This window comes from Petromyzon marinus, chromosome 4 (assembly GCF_048934315.1).
Source record: "Petromyzon marinus isolate PM22_M1 ecotype Great Lakes invasive population chromosome 4, UKy_Petmar_22M1.pri1.0, whole genome shotgun sequence".
Classification (NCBI taxonomy): Eukaryota; Metazoa; Chordata; class Hyperoartia; order Petromyzontiformes; family Petromyzontidae; genus Petromyzon; species Petromyzon marinus.
In genome coordinates, this window is record NC_133670.1 from 14442373 (window position 1) to 14462200 (window position 19828).

The 19828-nt window shown below is 43.9% G+C and overlaps 1 protein-coding gene across 4 annotated transcripts in view; it reads right to left on the reverse strand.

Moving 5' to 3' along the window:
• Nucleotides 1-19828, reverse strand: part of INVS (inversin) — a 69755-nt gene that overhangs the window by 4537 nt on the left and 45390 nt on the right. Inside the window, exons 9-18 of one of the 4 annotated variants that reach the window (XM_032946070.2) lie at nt 18679-18834; nt 17827-18056; nt 16640-16746; nt 13346-13555; nt 8100-8260; nt 6909-7724; nt 6481-6721; nt 4476-4969; nt 2667-2753; nt 588-2531 (exon numbers count right to left, since the gene is read on the reverse strand). In XM_032946070.2, coding sequence (XP_032801961.2) covers nt 2524-2531; nt 2667-2753; nt 4476-4969; nt 6481-6721; nt 6909-7724; nt 8100-8260; nt 13346-13555; nt 16640-16746; nt 17827-18056; nt 18679-18834 — 2510 coding nt within the window. In that variant the 3' untranslated portion in view covers nt 588-2523. Of the gene's footprint in view, nt 1-587; nt 2754-4475; nt 4970-6480; nt 6722-6908; nt 7725-8099; nt 8261-13345; nt 13556-16639; nt 16747-17826; nt 18057-18678; nt 18835-19828 lie in introns of those variants that run through there. The other 3 variants (XM_032946069.2, XM_032946068.2, XM_032946067.2) reach the window with 3 other exon arrangements.

Consider the following 19828-nt stretch of genomic DNA (forward strand, 5'->3'; position numbering starts at 1 on the left):
ATGATCTTTCCAACTGTTTACGTAGGCAGTTTTTATTCAGCGAGAAACAAGTTTGGGCATTCGGAAAGTTGCTGTTTTTGGCTATGTGCATTGGGGAAGCCAAAATGAACATCTGTTTCCAAATAAACCCTTAAGAATTTAAAGTGAGGCCTAGCCCCACCCGTTTGACGCAAAGAGTTAACATTTTTTTATGTATAAAAGGAGCAAAACCGCAGCGCGAGTAGTCGAAGTCCACAGAGTGTGACTCCCAGTGACATTACGTTCACCTTGCACACGCAGCATGCAAGAGTCTGACGAAGACAGAAACCACATTGCGGCCCATAAAACAAAAGCCGCAGCTTCATATAATGCCCGGTGCAGTGTCATGTATAGGAAGGTCACAGTCACGTCATGTATTCTGGATTAGGTCATTGGACAAAAGACAATTCCTAAACAAGACGAACATGTACATCCATTCGCAAAAAAAACTACCTAAAATACCAACAACACTGGTTCACTGCATGGGAATTTTCTCCAAACCGTATTTCCTTGCAGAGCCAATGCTGATGTGGTCATGTACAAGACTTACAGGAATCTGGAGACGTACATCATGTGAATGCCATTTATTCATTGGAGAATAAATGTGTTGTAGAAAAGTAAAACATAATTTTCTAAACGTTTCGAATGCTCAGTACTCTCCTTACGATTGTTGAATTGCCCAAAACATCTCTTTTCACACGCCTCGTTGATAGACAAATGACAAAGTGGTTATAATAATTGTAAAAAAAGTCTGCATTCATTATAAATTGGGTCTCTAGGGGACATGGACAAGATTTGCTGGGGGGTGTGCTGCTGCTGCTACAGGCAAGAGCAGAGGGGTGTGCGCGTGCTTGTATGTGTGCGCGTCTGCTGTGTGTGTATGCTTGGGGGAGCAGTAGTGTAGCAGGTAGCAAGCTGCACTACAAACCCGGTAACCCGAGTTCAATTCCCGCTCACGGCCAACACCAGTGACGATTATCTGAACCGGTCCTGGGCCTCACCAAGGTCAACTCGCCCTCAAATGAGTACCTGGTGCAGTGTGTAAACATCGCCACTTGGGAGATAAAGGTGGCCGGGAGTGGTGCTGGCACCCATCCCCTTGTGTGCCTTGCTGGCCTTCATAGAGCACTTGCCCCAACAGCCTGTTAAGGCTATACGGGGGGTCTTTGTGTGTGTGTGTGCCGGCGCCTTGTGTGTGCAGTGCGCTATTCGCTTCTACAGCTGTGGCCAGGGAGACTCACGCCGGAGCCTGACTGAAGGAGAAAGGTGCAGCGCAGGGGGCAGCAAATTCTATTTCGCAGCGATGACATCGTGAATAATTTAGAACGCCACACTCCAGCGAAGATATAGACAAATATAAATTCACACCTGCTGCGACACCCTTCAAGCTACGGGAACCTCTCAATTTTAATACCCAGCAAACTCCATCAATGACCCACCGTCACCCGTAATCTGAAGGACTTCCACTTCATTCGCAGCAAGTTTGTCTTTACGCCGAGCGAAACCTACCCCAGCCTGCGTGCCGCTGTGCCTCGCTCGCACACCGAATAATATCACATTGCACACCGAATAATATCACATTGCACACCGAATAATAACACATTGCACACCGAATAATATCACATTGCACACCTCGCACACCGAATAATATCACATTGTTTTTGCAGCATAACAAAGCCTAATATTTGGGAGATTGGGAATACAGTGAAGCGAGAGCACAATCAATAAAACATAGCCTCTAATCCGCATTCAGTATCCAAATCCTCCCCGCTCCGTCTGGAGAGAGCAGTATTCCCTTGAATATGCATCGCCCTGCCAATACGCATTTGTGCCACAATGTGTTTTTGTGCCCTTGCGAGTTTGCTCCAGAGCAACGGCATGAATGCATTATTTGTGCAGCACCTTAAGATTTCATAACCACAGTGTCTCTCTAAAGGCTGCTTGCTCAAAAAAAAACTGGCTCATGACAGTTTTTATTTTCTTCTGTAAATATTTTTTGAGTTTGAGGACTCCTTAATTACTCAATGGATGTTATTTAATAAGGAGCGTTAAATGGCTGAAGGCTTAAACAGTCATCCCTAATTATATAATTACCAAACTATTGTGTTTGCATTAACGTGCTCATTTCTCAACTGCACGATTACAGGCAGAACTATCAAAGATGATTCATTGGGGAAAAGAACCCGTTTTAAAGCATTGATCGTCGGTCTGTGGTGGAAATTGCCTTCCTGATAGTTTCGTTTGGTGCTTTGTATGGGAGCTCCTCAGAGGAAAATATTGGTCTGCCTCTCATATGATGCATTCTATGAACATTGTGGTGCGTGCTTGTCAAATACGAACAAAAAATATAACCCCGGCAGAAAAATATACGTTTAGTGACTAGTGCACAGCATGTAACGTAAGGCTATACATTTGACATGAAGAAAATTGTAGTTTGCATTAAACCCGTCCTGTGTGCTTCCTTCCTGTGTCCTTCAAACTTTGAAATTCAACGCACCACCTTCATCACGGCCCTGAAAAACAAAAGTTGGCCTCTCTTCTCTGTTCTGTCGTCACTCGCAGCAAGCTTCTGGCACGAGTGGTAGATGTAAAAATGTTGTGCGCCCGTTGCACCATCTCGGGGGAATGTGTCGCATCCATCCCCTTACCCACGGCACGCAGGGAAGAGTGGCTGGCGAGGCTCGCCTTGGGGGAGGCCCTGGGCATACGCTGTCCACATGGCCCCTGAGGCTCGCCTGCGAGGAACAGCCATCACGTGTCATGTCGTGCTCTCAGCCAGGAGGAAGGGATACGCGGGGGCACAGAGGGCACCGGCAAAGGAAAAGAAAAGCAAAGATTGGAAAGCATCTGCTGAGGGATAACATCTCAAAAATGCAGCGACATGGTTCTGAAGGCTTTCCTTAATAACTTCTGGAATCAAGGGGTCAGAATGGCAGATATAACATGACCATCACCGAATACCATTTTTTAAGTAAATGTAATTTTGTTGCACATTTTCTTCGAACAAAATAAGTAGCCCCTTATGGTTATGCGTGTGACGTGTATATATTTAAAGTCTATCTTCCTTGTATTAATACAGATCACTCAGAAGAGAGCCATTGGTTTTCAGTTTTAAAATGTTGTGCTTGGGGTGACTTTAAATGTTTTCGTGTCAATAATCCCGCATGTGGACATTGTATTTCAACATTTTACTCAGTGGACCATCCCCTCTAAAGGCTGCAATGTTCGTCGATATAATTTTCAAAGCAAATAGAGTGTCTGACATGAACACTCTAACCAATTAAATTGTGATGTGAATGCAGACATGCTACATCTGTGGGCCATCCGTGTATCAAGACAAAAATGCAGTTTTTATATACAAGCACATTGAATATTAACATTACCATTGGTATGAGTTTGACATCAACACTTTATACAAATCCCAAAAAAATATATTTTTTTATTTTGTCTCTACTCATGTGTCCATGAGAGGTCCTGAGCCAGTGATGGGAATTTCACATTCCTGTGGTCAGTCCCCTCATAAGAACACGAGTAAAAAAATATATACATATATACAAACAAAACTAAGATGTGGCGGGAAGCAATGGCAGTGGGGTCCAAGGGTAAGAAAACAGTAAAAGAAGGCGCATAAAGATGAGACGCTAATAAAGTAAATATAACCCCCCCCCCCCCCCCAGTCACGAGGCCGCAGCAGGTGATAGACCCAGCTGATAGGCTTCTTGACAATCTGAACAAGGATGTGACAAGGCATCAAGTGGCACTTGGAAGGCCGCCAAGCTTATGGGAGAGTCGAGCGGTGGATTTTCACGCAGGCCGCTAATCTATATGTCCACAGCCTTCAACGAAAGTGACAGGAGGAAACGCACCCATGACCCCTCTGCTACCCTGTCTCGGACGGCTGCCTCTCTGCTCACTTTGCGGCCCAGTGGCTGCAAACTTCACAGCAAAGCAGCGATGCTCCGGAGCATGGAAGTTATGTATTTTTTTGAGGGAATGTGGTTTTGACATTCTCCGATTCTCTACTAAATGAGTTATAAAATTTCTATGAGGGCAAAATGTTTAAGCCTTAACGTGTCAGCTGTTCTGAGGGCATAATGACTCCCTTTTCAATTTGAATCAACGAAATGGTATTTAACAAATGTTTTACAAGTTACACGTGTGGCCACTGATGTCAAAAATGTGCTACACACAGTACAGAGTCGCAATTAGATTTCTATATATCCTCATTCACACAGAACAAGTGCATTGCTTGCATTAGGCATGCACGCTAACTATGTTATACCTCGTATTTAGCAGATGCTCATCTGTAGTCCTATTGCCTTATTTATTAGCACTATTCTTTCAATACTAGTGCCTACCTCACTTCTGTGCACCCTTCACACTAGCTTGCCGATGTACCCTTCACACTAGCTGGGGCTGTGCTGTGCTACATAGGTTGCCTGCGGCTTGCCTCTTACCGTAGACGCGCCGTATCAGGGCAAGCTGTGCTGCTGCCCTCGCCCGTGCATCCCACCGAGGGGCCACTTTGCTGCAGCGTCCTCTGGTCGACCGGTGCGGCCTGGGCTCCCTGTGCTCCCTGATTGCATGGAATCTTTTCCAGGCGAGCTGGATGGTGAGAGCGGCCATCTCTCTTCTCCAGCGCTCATCAGGATCAGAGCAAAGCGGTGCATGGGGAGCCATCTCGGAGTCGTTCGATTGAGCACCTTCGGGAATCCCTGAGTGACTGTTGCCCACTGCTGATGGCCCGTCTGCTATCCTGCTGCTGCCAAGCTTCATCTTTTCCTCATTGATCTTTGATGCGCGTTTTACAGGAGATCTGCTTGCCAGTGCTCTCTGTTGGCCATTGCTCTGCTGCTCGGAAGATTTGTCCTTTATCGTCTTGGCTTTGTTGACTCTGGACAGTGTTGTGTTTGTCGCTTGTTTAGACACGCACAGTTGATGTGCTTTGTACCTGAGGGTAATGAAAGGAAACTGACATGGGTGGCATATAAAATACACAGGCAGTCCTTTGTAATATAGAATGTAATTACATACTTACATTTCTTGATGGGTATGTACATATTGAATTGAAAAAACACATTTAAGGATAACATTGTAGAACGAAAAGATAATAGGAATTACTTGAGAGTGGTCATTGTTTTATTTTATCTTAATAATCCAAAAACTACCAAGTTTCAGTGAAATTATTTCTGGGGTATTTGCCATAAGAGCTGTAATCAGTAACTATGCAGTAAAAAGAGCATGCTATTTAAGAAATTATTTCCACTTAACTGAAAACTGCCTTTTGCTGCGCTGCCGCTCGCTAATAAATAAGAGCCCCGCAACTTCACATGGAGCGAAAAAAAATACAAAATCAATAATGCAAAAAACAAGAGACACACGCTGTAGCCACCATGGGACAAAGGAACGCCTGAGCGAGCGCTGGTGCCACAGCAGCGTCTTGGTACATGGGGACACGGGTAGTGCAAGGCATGGTGCAAAGGAACTTGGCACGCATGATACAGCTGCTGTGCCACGCAATGGTGGGAGTGGGGGGGCTGGGAGTGTTTGGAGTGTTAGAAGAGGGGATCGTCGGAAGGGGAGGGGGGGCGGCAAGGAGACACGACGCATCCATCGTGTGATCAAGACAAATGCAGCGTGACATGTTCAGTTCCGGGACACTTGCCTTGTTTGGCTTTTACCATCTCCCAAGGCGTACCGATTTGGAATGGTGTAGTGCTCACGTGCCAAGCTGGCGAGTGCTCTGCGGCTGTGAGGGGCTCCGCAATAACCATATTTAAGCAGTTACATATACGTGAGCAAAAATGCATTGGTGCCAAATATATTAGAAAACCTGGTAGTGTTGCAAACACTGATCAAAATTCACGGGGAGTGGTCACTACAACAGGTGAGAAAATGCACAAAAGCACAAGATTTGAAAGTAGCAGAATGCCATTATTTGCATAGAGATTATGCAACATTGTGGAATCTTGTCAATGATATGCAGTTGAGCATTGTTAAAATTCCATGAAGACTTGAGCCAGAACACCCATCTGCCAAACTGTCACTATTGCTTGAAGCCAATGACAAGATGGTACAATCTGGATTGCTATCCAAGTCATTTAAACTCTTTTTTATTTTACCAGGTAAGGCCCACTGAGCTATATAGCTCTTTTTCAGAAGCAATCTGGCCAAAAATTATAGCTCAACGAAGTGGCTTATCATGTGGAAATGTAAAGCAGCCAAATAATCTAAATGCATGATTCGAAATGTAGAGGGAAAAACAGAACGACCGAGAGAAAAATCCACACGACCACTGGGAGAACATCCAAACTCCAAATATACAGGTGACGGGGTCAGGATCTAACCCACGACCTCCTGTATACCAGGCGAGGTAGTTAACATCTCGCCACCGTGGCACCCCCGCTCAAGGAGGCACCCACCACAGGACCCTATGCAGGCACAGGAGGTGTTTGTTTTCACCTGTGCCACGTCCTCTGGATGAGGGTGGCCGCCTGTTGCTTCCTCCGGAAGAGATCCTTGCGCCTCCTCTCCCGTTGTACGATCTGCAGTCGCACCTCAAGTGCCAGCTCCATAATGTTCGAGCCGTGTGGGATGGGCAGCGCGTGACCTTTGCCTCCAGCCTCCCACGTGCCGCCACCCCCTCCTCTTGGATAATCTCTTTCATTTCTCTTGCAAATTTGTGGCGACGATTTCGCTGATTCTGAAAGTGTAATGGACACAAATGAGACCGCGAGTTTTAAAATGATTTTACATGCTATAGATATCAAATCAGAGCATCTATTAAATAATTTGGACAAATGAAAATACTAAAATGTGGTTTGTAATGTAAACTAAAAACAATGAAAGCACAGCATGATAAGCAGAGTCAGATAACACGATGTTCTGACCTGTTTTTGTGACGTGAGGTATTTCTTCGTCGTTCTCTGGCCGGATTTGCATACCATGTGCCGAACATGTTCGATTCTGGGCCGAAGCTCCGAGTACAGCATCTTCGTTTATTCTTGACAAGTTGTTATGCGTGCTTTTTGATTTCCCCGTCTTCTCTGGATGCCGATACTTACATTCACTGCATGTGCCTCTGTGTGAATGCTTGGCATCCCTTCTGTCACTGCTCAAAACCGGTGAGGTCCGTCCACACAAACCCAACGAGTGCTTGTGGCAGCAGTACCCACTGCCATCTGCACACATTTTGCCCTCCTTTCTAAACTTTGAATGGTGCTTTTTCTCTTTCTTTGCATCCTCACAACTGTTTTGCTGCTGTGATCCACCAGACTGTTTCTCTGGTCTCACCTGGTTACCAATTGCAACGTCGCCAGCTTTGCTTTTTCTCCCAGCCGAGCTGCGTTTCTCAATGCTACTACTACCATTGCTGTTGCCGCCACCGCCGCCACCGCCGCCACCGCTGGCGCTTCCAGGCGGCGGCGGGTCTTTGCTGCCGCTCCTGGGACTCGGACTGGCGGTGTCGGGCTGAGGCAGCTGCTGGACGCTTTTCGCTTTGGTGGTCGCTCCGCGGCCCGCGAAAGATGCCCGCAGTTCACCCTCAGAGGCTGAATGATGCAGAGTGGCTGCATCAGCTCTCTCTGGTGCCTCACCACCAGCGCTATTGGATGGGGCCTTCTCTGGAGCACCAGACCTGGTGGGACCACGGGTGCCCGTGGCAGACGGTGCTTGCTTCGCTCTCTCCTGCTCACGAGCGTGTCGTCCTTTGAGAGAAAACGACAACAGCACTGGTGTAGGCCGCTTGAATAGTTTGGCCAGTTAAACAGTGCCACCATTTCCAGTTTGCCAAAGATACTTTTTAGATCATAAGCCAAAATACACATTTTATGTTATTAAGCTTCGGAAAATGTTTCCTTCCCATTGACATGTGCAAGCACGAGTAAATGCACAATTTACAGCAACATAACAGAGCCCGCCTCGCAAGAAGGAATGCTCATCTCATTCAAAGCTTCCTTTTAAAACCCCAAATTGTACAAATAATAATATAACCGCGGTCGATCGGTCATCAAACGAACGCATTTTGTGCTTCCACTGCTGACCCAATTATTTTACAACACAGAGGCTTCAGCTTATCGTACCACATTCTCCTCCTTCAAGCGTGGTCTCTGCACAAGGCTCCTTCCTGTGGACCCCCTGCTGCGCGAGCCTCTCTTGATTTTGGGCCTCGGCACCACTTTCTCCAATCTTCAATAGCTGCTGCTCTGCCTCTTTTCTTCTGTTCACCTCCTCTCTCTTCCTGCTGGGGTTAGAAAGGACGCTTTCTGTTACTTAAAAAATAGGTGGGACCACAATGAACAAAGGATACCAATAAACGTCCCAGAATTCTCAAGATAGCTTGTAAAGGCAAACCTCGTCTATTCTCACATCAAATATTCAGAAATTAAACTTTTCACATTTTTTTAACTGTACAGCAATATGTTTTATTTATAAGTATATGAAAATATAAAATGTATTTAAAAAGCATGGTGTTACATGTCACCTTTTATATGTCAAAAAAGTTTGGTAAAAAAACCCAGCACATATTGTACGTTTCACATTGTGTCCTTTGCTAAGCTTTTGTCAGTTACAGCTCACACGTGTCCATGTGAAAGCCTTCACATATTCACAAAAAGGTTAATCTTCCAACTATCAAGCCCCTCCCCGCTCCCGGTATTACTTCGAATAGGTGAGGTTTGCATATATATTTTTTGTTCGAATAAATCCCCACTGACCTTTAGCTCTGGTATATATTTAATGGTATCTTTGAAAACTTTCATAATTAATTTTGGTAAAACTCGGTAGCAGAGTATAGCTATTCTGTAAATAACAACAGAAGTTTTCTTATTTGCACAGTGAATCCATTCAGCTAATGAGCTGTGTATCCACGCCAACGTCTGGAATATTACATTTTCAAAACATATGCCACGGCAGACAAGACATGGGAAAAATAAATTGACGGCTATCATATAAATATAAGAGAGAGCCAGGGGAGTTGCAAATGAAGTGTCACATTTTCTAGAAAATCAAAAAGCCCCCTACCGAACAGTCGAGACACCAGGTGTGGCTTTTATATCTGTGTAGAATTCAACACAAAAACAAAGATGTGGTATTTTTCATTTGATGCCTCTGTGCGCTCGTCACATTCAATCTGTATGCCGTAGTCACAAAAGCCTTTGGAGACTTTGTAAGCTGATTAATATTGCTTTGTTTCAGTGGGGCCTCTCTTAAGCATGTGTGCAGTAATTTACCAAACTGCAAACACATATTAGGCTTTATTATAGAGATTAAACAAGCTAATTAAAAGCTATTTCTGCAGCTGTTACATATATTCAAATTGAAGCCTTGGCAGCTTAGAGGGGTTTTGCGTGTTTTCATTAATTAAAAAGCAACACCTGACACAGATCTGTGTAACCCCAATGGTTTGTAAATTCAGCTGCAGCATCGCTTCTTCGCCCCTGAGTCTTAGCAAAAGTTTGAAATCACTGGAAATGTGGAAAACTATATTCATAATTGAACTTTAAAAACTCTCTTTAAATGCATCATGATAAAACATATTCAATATTGATGAAGAACCGGATGCATTTTAACTGGTTGTAGGTTGATGCTGAGTGCAATATCATCTCACAAGCTTAGTGATCTCAAGATTTTAACTGTTATCGATCTCCCAAATAACAACTGACAAATGTACGCTTCAGATATATATGTATATGTGAAATAACATTACAAGCATGAGTACTATTTTGGCATCATTTAATATCTTTAGGACCTGGTAAAAAAAAAACTGTCTCTATAATTTTCCCTGTGATGGCAATGGGAATCTGCCTCTATGATTGTACATGGTAATCTCGAAAACAAAAAAATATACAGGTAATGCAAAACAGTTATTTCACGCTAACACAAAATATACGACGTAACTTGCAATTTTAAGGATAACTACTGGTTCAGATGAGGATAATGTAGCAGCCCTTTATGTAAACACACTACGAAATCATATCTTGCCAGTATTATCCACTCTGCCATAATGGATTTAATGTGCTTAAACAACATGCACATAGAGCACAATTCAGCCACAAACTGACATGCCCCACGGAACATTAGACAGCCTCACCGATATCGAAGAGGGCATCTGTCCTGTCCTATTACTACTCAGTGGCTGAAGAATGAACAGAGGTGTGGACGTGCCATTACTCTCAATTGTTTTGTCAAGATAACACAAGGGAAGCGCAGCTGCCACCGCTTTACTCAGTCGCTGATAAACATTCCCACTCCATGACTTGCATTAGAGCTCAGCCTGCGAGTACAGCAACGTGTACAGCGCTCCGAGGCGATAACTCAAGACACCATCTGTAATTTACGTCAGATGCCGTCATTGCCTGCTAGGATTTACATTGCATCATTGTCATATGATGCATCAAGGGCGCTGATAATTATCGAGCCGCTTTTTCAGCCTCCACTTGCTGCCTTTCACCTGCTCTCTGTTGTGGATCGGCAGTGCGAGGCAATGTGCTGCCCGATGCTGTACCATGTTACGTGAAGAGACATTTATAAAAATGTGTAATCCTTAAGTCTTAGACATACAAGAGTTATCTTTTTTGATTGTCATAATACTGTCCGCAGCATTGCAATTGTACTCTTTGTATACTTGAACCATGTGGCGGGACCTCGGGGTCCCGAATAAACAGAAGTCAACATCGTAATTAATTTATTTTTGGCGACTCCGTCCCACCACGCACATAAACGCCGCGACCCACCAGAAATCAATCCTCTCGTTCTTTACCAAGCACCCCGGTTCGTCGCCAAAATTGCCGTAGTCATAAACAAAACTTTTAAACTTTGATTAGCGCATTGTGTAGAGCCCGTCGAGAAGAATATATTGCCGTATCGTTCGCCTTCAACAGACATAAAATTACGTCGCAACGCAGTTTACGCGAGAGCCGCGGGCTTATGGGACCCCGGGGTCCCGCCATAAGGTTCACATGTCAATGCACACAAAAGCAATCAGGCTGTGGCCCATGTCAAATCTTATGATTCTAATATTATTCAAATATATTATTTTGACCAGTTATACTATATTCTTGGTTCTTTCGGTAAAGTCACGTTGAAGGGAAGCAATAAAATAATAATATATAAAACAATTAAATTCTCACAACGTTTCGACTGCAACACAAGCAGTCATCATCAGGTGTGAAAACCAACGGCAAGAACATTTAAAAGAAGTGGCGGTTTGTATATATTGATTTATTTTTAAACGTTAGCACCACGGAGAGTGATTTGGCAGTTTGTTTAGATGGACGAGTCCATCTATGTTCGGAAAAGAGGAGGGGGAAGACGAAAAATTAATGTATGCTGTCTGAAAGCCACCTTAAGCGTGAACAATCAATTAAGACCCAAAATGGTTTATCAAATCCTTCCAATGATTGATAAGCCAGAATCCATCTTCTCGGTTGAAATTGTCTCTGTGTTTGTATATGTGGATAGCCTTATGAACGAATCTCTCATGGTAGCCAGACGGCTTGTAAAGAACCTCTGTCTTGGAGAAGTCAATGTCATGTGAGCCTACTGAATTATAAGTGATCTGCCACGGCCGAGGTGTTGGTCCTACCGTGTTTAAGGTCTGCTTTGTGTTCACGAATGCGGTCCGAGACATGTCGTTTGGTTTCTCCAATGTAACTACTACCACAGAGGCAACTTAGTTTGTAGACACCAGGGTACTGTATGTCCAGAATCACATCTTTTACAGACGGAACCAGATCACGGATTTTATGTAATGTGTTGAAACGCACCTGGATCTTGTGTTTATTCAAGATTTTGGAGATCTTTTTTGTGATCCCCGCAATGTAGGGTAAAGTGATGGTTTTGAAAGGCTCCTCAAGAGGGTCCTTCTTCATGGTTTGAGTGATAGCTTTGCGGATTGTATAGTCGGAGTAACCATTAGCCTTAAGAGCTTGGTGTACGTGCTTGAGTTCACTGCCTATGTGTTCCTGGTCGGATAAGACTGTATCCTGCAAGATTTAATTAAGGCATCATAACTTATAATTTACCAACCCAGAATATACAAACCCACACTGACGAGCGTGGTGAAGTGTGTTCAAACAATCCCATGACAGATATTGCATGAGGTCTTCACCAAGCAGGGAATTGACAAAGGGCTGTACATTATTGTTATTATGAAATCTCAATACAATGCCATATGTTGACATCACCTATTCCTGTGTAGTAGCAGTTCACCTTATGCCTACACTGACCCACACAAACTGTTTCATACACAGGTATAGGACATTAAGAGGACAGTAAATAAATGTGCTGTGCAGTCACGACCCGAGTTTTATGCATTGCTGGGCATCATCCTACCTTTTGTGTGTCGATTGTTTATGTGATGTATAAAGGTACACGTGTAAATTATATATTATAGTTTGTATACACAATAAAAAGAGTATTGGGCTGTTTTCAGCAAGAGCTTTGACTTTAAATGTCTGACCTACACAAATCTCCTGGAGTGCATTCGTTTGACGTACACGGCTACACGCACATTGGACCCACCTTGGATTTCTTAAGTCACCTATTGTGACCGTGCCAACTCTCACTGGGGTAGAGCATGTCACTGTTCCCAGCTACACATGCTGCTGGATGTATATCCATCAGCATGGCGTAACAACCAGACACTGGTATTAGGTAAAGGCTATGGGTGTGAACAAATAATGGCTTGCATTAACAGGATGCATGTTGCATTAAATCATGCATGTGTGCTATGTGCCTGTTTTGGGCTCGGGTCATTACCTATTTAAGTCAAACCTTCACCCTCTTCCCTATTCCCACCCCACATTTACCCTCTAAGCTTAAAAGACTCACTTCTGGCCACGATGGATCGTGCAGATTTCAGCATGTACTGATGGCAGTACAGAAAATGTGGCCTTGAATTGTAGATGTGGTTTTTGAATGTCACCCCCAATCATAGGTGGGATTTCTTTAGGGCCCACCATTTCCTCGCTAAAGCAAACCACTCTAAGAAATGTATATTTAGACACAGAGAGGCTATCCTGGATAAATACAAGACTATTACTATACCTTGACTAAGTGGTGCTATGGCAGAGCATTTGGTTTACAATTGGAGTCAATATATGAGTAACACTTTGAGTAACGTCAACAGCGGCTGTCATATGTAGAGACTGGGCCCCCCCATAGGATTTCAGAACTTCTACCACTGGCTTAGAAGTGCCAACAGAGAAAAACACCACCCCACACGCATTTCAGCAAGGAGATTATTTGACAGACTGTTATTATAGGACTGCAGTCTTTGCGTTCCCTTTGGTTGTTGTTGTTGACGCACCCCACCCCTGGGCAGTACCTGGCTGCATGCTTGCGTAGCTGCTCGTGTTTCATGAGCAACTTTTTCCGGTCCAAATAGGAGCGGCGCACACGGTGCCCGCGGTACACGGCCTGGATCTTGGTCGCAGCAATGTCCTGGATAGCGGCGATGGAGAGGGCCCCATGCTCAAGCATGTACTGGATCACCTCCTGGTGCCCTCCGAGCAGGGCGTAGTCCAGGGGGGTGTACCTAGGGTCAAGGTGAATGGGGAGAAGGTGGTGGGATCAAGCTCTGACACTGTTGCTAAACAGCCAGAACGATATGATAAGCATACACAAGATGGACCGTGGGATAAAATAGCATTGCAAATGCCTGTGTGATGTGTTTCCAGGCTTCTTTAGGAACTGATCTAAAGCTCCTTGCACGTAACCCGAATTGTCAGACTTCTTGCCGAACAACGTGTGGTACAACCCGAAAACACTTTGGAGAGCTGTACAGGACAATCGCAAAAACCTACGCAGGAGTACAACATTTAAATGACTGGATTTAAAATGCACAAAACAGTATCCATAAACAATAATCTAGTTTTTATGTCATATTTTGTTTATTTTCTAAATACAGCAGAAAGTGTCTCCAGGCAATATTATAGGCCCTTGGAAAATAATGTGAAATCAATGATCTGGTTATTTAGTCATTTAGCTGTGTCCGAGATTGTGACCAAATGACAGAACACGTGGTGAAAACCAGAGGCTGTTGTTCAATGTCAGACAATCAATCAATCTCCCTCGGTGATTAATCTCTGTGCCGCTTATGAAATGGTTCTCAGACACAAATCCGTGCACACATTGTAACCACTCACATTACATGCATGCCTCAGCAAACACATCCAAATAAGTGCTCTACCAATGTACCACTTGCACTGTGCAGAAAAACAAGTTAAAATGTTTTTTACGGCCTCATCTAATCTTGGAGAACATTCAAAATTACACTGATTAGTGCACTGCATTCCAGGTTATTAACATATCCATGCAAATACTGTATACAAACAAGAACCTGCACATTATTGTTACCACAACACAACCAGATTAATCTTTTCAGCACTAGTACGTATGCGCAGAGATGCAGGACAGCACAGGAGAACTTGATGTATTGCATAAACATACTGTTAAGTAACACACATTTTTTGAACTTCCATAAGCACGGCAGTTCCATTATTTTACGAGTATCTATAAATTAACATTTTCAAGCATATTTGTCACACACAATAATTTTAGATGGAAGCCATATAATAGTCTTCTATGTATAAATCGGCGAGCCGTATTTTCGGTACTTTTAGCCTTTCTGTCTTGTCATTCACTGAAATTATACATCAAGGTACACGGTAGGATTTAAGTCTGGCGTCAAACTAGCCCAGGCAGTAAGTCGTTCATCGCGCTGCGCAATTAAACCGCAATCCCTTTCCCATCAAGAGTTTTACATCACTATCGATACTTGTTTTTTTCTCCTTCGAAACAAACTCCCCACTCATTATTTCTCGGGGATACAAATGGATTACAGACCAAAACAGCTCGGCAAGATTAATTACTCATCCCCGAGCGCTCAGATTGGGGCTGTGCACAAGACATACGACCCTGGCAGGGACCAGCGCTTAATCTCCGAGACAAATATTTCAGGGAGGAAATTAATGTGCTGACAACAAACACTCTGCAGTTGCAAAAGGAAAAAATGGAAGCTCTAATCATTTGCCTCTTTGCCTTTTCTTCTCAGGCCCTATTAGTCAACCTCAAAGCCTGCAGGATGTGAGAGTGATGCTTCACCTTGTTACAATGACCCAACAGATCGTGGAGCTTTCTGAGGGCACAGATCATCGCTGTAGTCATATCCAACAATGGTAATTATACAATTAGCAGCGTTCTCATTCAAGGATACTGCATTTGAACAGGTAAGGCACTATTTAAAATATTAACGTGACTGAGTGCATAATGAGCGAGTTTCATTCTCTGCCACATGCAGATGTAATTTCCTATGACGTGTGCTCAAGTATATAGATATATGGCAATCTTTTTTCTTGATTTAAAAACTATTCTGGAATACGCACGCTGTTGGACATTTATAAGTATTCAATTATTTCCATGAAACAATGGAGAAAACAATGATTAAGAAAAACGAAGCTTCAGACAAATTATTTGACTCGTGTTCATGTTGATACTCTGTGTGCGATTCATGATGATGCACATTGCAGCTTGAGCTGGTGCTTATAAGCGGGCTTATTTGTAACTCCCACACCCATGGAAGCAGTTCATTGGTTCTGAAATACTACGGCAAAGTAATTTTAAACGGATAATACAGACAGCAAAAGAATACATACGCTGTACTGTAATCTGTATTGCGATAATGTAAAAAAATATATTTTTGACAGTATACATATATATTACTCATAAGCACCTGCATTCTTTGGCAGTCTTTTTTCCCCCAGTTCAGAAGTTTGACCGGACTGTCACATTCAATCAGAAATGACGAATAACGCTCATCGCCATTTGCACCCTCTTTATATACACTAACAGCTCATTTCAGCGGCCCTTCAGCCACAGTAAACACAACAAAGTAAAGAAGAAAGAGCATGATTTATTCGTCATTCATTATTTATCCAGCGGTCTCTTTCTCTCTCGCTCCAATCTCGTGGCCCTTTGTGAGCTTCAGCTCGAGTAAAGCCGGTGGTGCAAAAGCCTCTGTGAATAAGCAATGACAGTGACTGCGAGCAGCATAGGATGTGAGAATCCTGGGCACTCGTCTTCTGCCATTCCAAAATGTCTAATTAGCATTTGCTGAAAATGAAAACGTCTGCTGCCCTGATCAAAGCTCCAGTAGGTTACCACCGAGCATCCGCATTTGTCTAGTCGTTAAACGTTTAGTCCATATGGCATTCTGAAGCCACGTTCAAATACAGTGGTTAAGCGTCCCACTGCATTTTGTAATTTTAAACTACATTCGTAAAATTTATGAATTAACCAATTCACTAATGCACACTGCGGCAATTGCCATAAAATGAACTCTAATTGCTTCGTTATAAACCACTATTACCAACATGAACAGAAATCAATGGGTACACGGTCTTTGCTCGACGGAATATCACGCACGAAATGTCGTAAAAAAAATGTATCCACACAGAAATAGACGTATTTGTCTGACTGAAGGACAGCGAAGTCACTTATGAGTACATCACATGTTGAACGTTGTTAAGGAAAGCGGGTGATTCCGCAGATTTTTGCTGGCCCTACTTATGTTGGTAATGGATGGCTTTCGCTGTCGTGGACGGGTGCAAGGGGCGGGTACCTCTCCTCGTTGGTCTCCATGTGGTTGGGGAAGGCTCCGTACTCTAACAGGAGCTTGACTGCGTTCAGGTAACCATTGTTGCAGCACCAGTGCAGCGCTGTCATGCCCTGGAGATACACGAGTTCAAGAGTTACACGTGGCTGCATGATGCACGTTAATGACTGTCGATTACTGCACATGCACGCATCAATACAAGTAGTGCATACCTGTAATAATACACAGAATGTAAAATGCATATGGCATATTCATGGTATTTGAATGAAGACACTACTGAATGTGACTATAAGGTCTGAATTGCATTGTGGTATTTTATTAAAAGGCCAATTTTATAATATAAAATATGCATTTTATAACAATACAAATATGATCACGAGCAACCTAGAATGTCTTTCACTTTGCAGCGTGAGCCTGGATTGTGCTCAATCAATGGAAAACGGGAAATTTAAGTTGACCAATAATCAATAGCGCCGCTTAATTAGACCAAGTACAATTAATTAAATTAATCGTGTCTTAAATTGTATACAAGTACAATTGTAAAGCACCCGATGGAATGATCTCTTTGTCATGCTAACCTATCTGCTGATGGGAGCAGTAGGAATTTCAACGCAACATTTTCACTCTCTTGGAGGAAAATTAGGTCTGTGTATTTTCTAAGCAGTGGATGCCACCTTTTATAGTATTAATATATCATTATGAGCAAACATGTATCGGCTATATATTTTTATGGTTTATAATATTTTGATGAAAAGAAACATTGTTTAATCCCTGATGCAGTTCTGATGCTTGTTGGTAACCATATCCAATGGCAGATTAATCAAAACCCCACAGCACTTAGACTCTTGCAACAGCTCACATATAATATTCAACTGTCTTAATTATACTCCATGGCAATCACTGGGATGTCACATAAACGACAGTGATTGTTAAAATGCAAGATGACCACTGAAACCTTATTTATGATTCTGTAACCCGGTCAAGAGCATAACGTTTTTCTGCTGCGTGATAAGTCCCAGTGCTGGCATCTCACACAAGTGGCATCGTCTGGATAATTTGGACAACCTGTGAAATAGAATTTCAGTGCGTGTGAGGCAGTGTTGTTGAAGCAGCGGTGTTTGCCTGCACTGTTAACACCTCACAGCTGTGGTGCTGATGTCGCTCGCACTCAGGAGCGCCACGCTCACACGCACCTCTTTGTCCTGTATGTTAGGGTCAGCCTGGCTGTCCATCAGAACAACCATGCAGTTGATATAGCCTCCGTATGCAGCACACTGGAGCGGGGTGCGACGCACATGGTCCCGCACGTCTGGGTGGATGCCATTCCGAATTAGGATAAGGCAGATGTCTGCGTTTCCACCCAGAGCTGCCCAGTGCAGAGGGGAGTGTCCATCCTGGTCCACCAAGTCCACCCGCGCACCGCCTTGCATTTCACATACGTGAGCGAGCATAAACACAGACACATGAGCACGCAAACAAATGCACGTGGCCATACAAGCAGACGCGCATGCAAACATATAAGAACAAAGCATAGTCGCATACATGCAAACGCGCAGTATACACATATATACAAATTCATAGATATATGCGCACATATGCCCGAAAAAGCACCCCTTTGTGGAAAAGCACATGGCGCACCATGCATTGTGTGAAAGAGATCATCTTCCCGTCTGCACTATAAGGAGGATGTGACAGAATTTTTTATCTTGCTACGCAGCACCTTAATACGCATAAATATTGATAATTATATCATGAGGAATTACGTACAGATCTGTTTACATTTCAATACTGCGTATCTTAATGGAAAAACATTTGTAAGGTGGTTTTCTCAAGGCAATGTAAATTTGCTTAAAAAATGGATATAATTTTATGAATGAACTTGACAGGCAATACAATCCAAACACAGCACATTAATCATTTAACTTATAAATATTCTATGCCCTGAGAGGGTAAATTAACTTGGGGCGGGAGGGGGGTGGATGGTTGGGGTGGGGAGCAGTGTGGAGCAGACGCGCACGGGCGTGCGTATGTGCGCACGCACGCACCTTCAATCAGGGTCTCGATAACCTCCTTGTGGCCCATCTCGCAGGCGCGGAAAAGCGGCGTGTGCTTCATGACATTGGCTGCATCCACCTGCGCCCCGTGGGCCAGCAGCAGACGCACCGTGCTCACATGACCGGAAAGCGCGGCCGCGTGCAACGCTGCAGAAACGGGGAGGGGAGGAAGGGGTAGCACCTTGCAAACATGCCGGAGCGGTTTACCCTCGTCCCGACTCGCAAACAGTAAACAAAACGATGCCTTCCCTGCGACTCAACGCGCAAGACGGGATGGACGCGCCGCAGGCGGACGCACCACCTGAGTCGCTCGGCAGATCAAATAGCGCTGTTTGGATAAGCAAACGGGCTTGAGGACCCGGTTAAAAATGCAACAGTCTGGCCGAACGACCGATCGCCCGCATGATCGCCCATGTGTAAAGTAACCGAGTATACAAAGACGGGCGTGTTTTTCAGTCAGGTCTTTTAAATAATGTTTAACAAACGGGGATGTTTCTTCCCACCTCAACATTTTTATTTTCTGTTAAGTAATTTTTCAGCGATTTTCTCATGGTCTAATACTGAGTATCCGGCCAGGTGGCTCAGCGGTACAATGAGCAGCTCACAATTGTGAGGTTGCGAGCTAAATTCGTGGTTGGGGGTTGATTCTTTGGAAGTCGATAAAATGAGTAGCACTTCGTGGGGAAGTGAATGGCGGCTGCCCTCTGAATACTATCCCCTGCGATAAAGAATGTGGCTCAGGACTGTAAATGGGCACCACCTCCAAGTGCTCGTTTGAGTAGGAATCACCTAAACTTTTTAATACCGAGTGGCACGTGGTATCAACAAAAACTTGATATTATGTTTTAAGAAATGGGGTGACCATCCATTGCTTCAGTTTTACACCGCATTAAAAATCAGGTTTGGCACTTGTGTTGTTGCTCTGGAGACCAGGAGATTGATGATCGATGTTCGTTGATAGCATTCGTCGTGATTTCTCACTTAACAGAGTGGGCCGCGTGAAGGCTGCCATCCTACACTGACCATGACTAACATAAAAACACGCAGTTTTGTTGTTACACGGCTGTGCACGAGTAGCGACAACCAAGTGGAAGATGACGCCCTACGTAATGGTACTCGACACTACAGGTCAAATCATCTC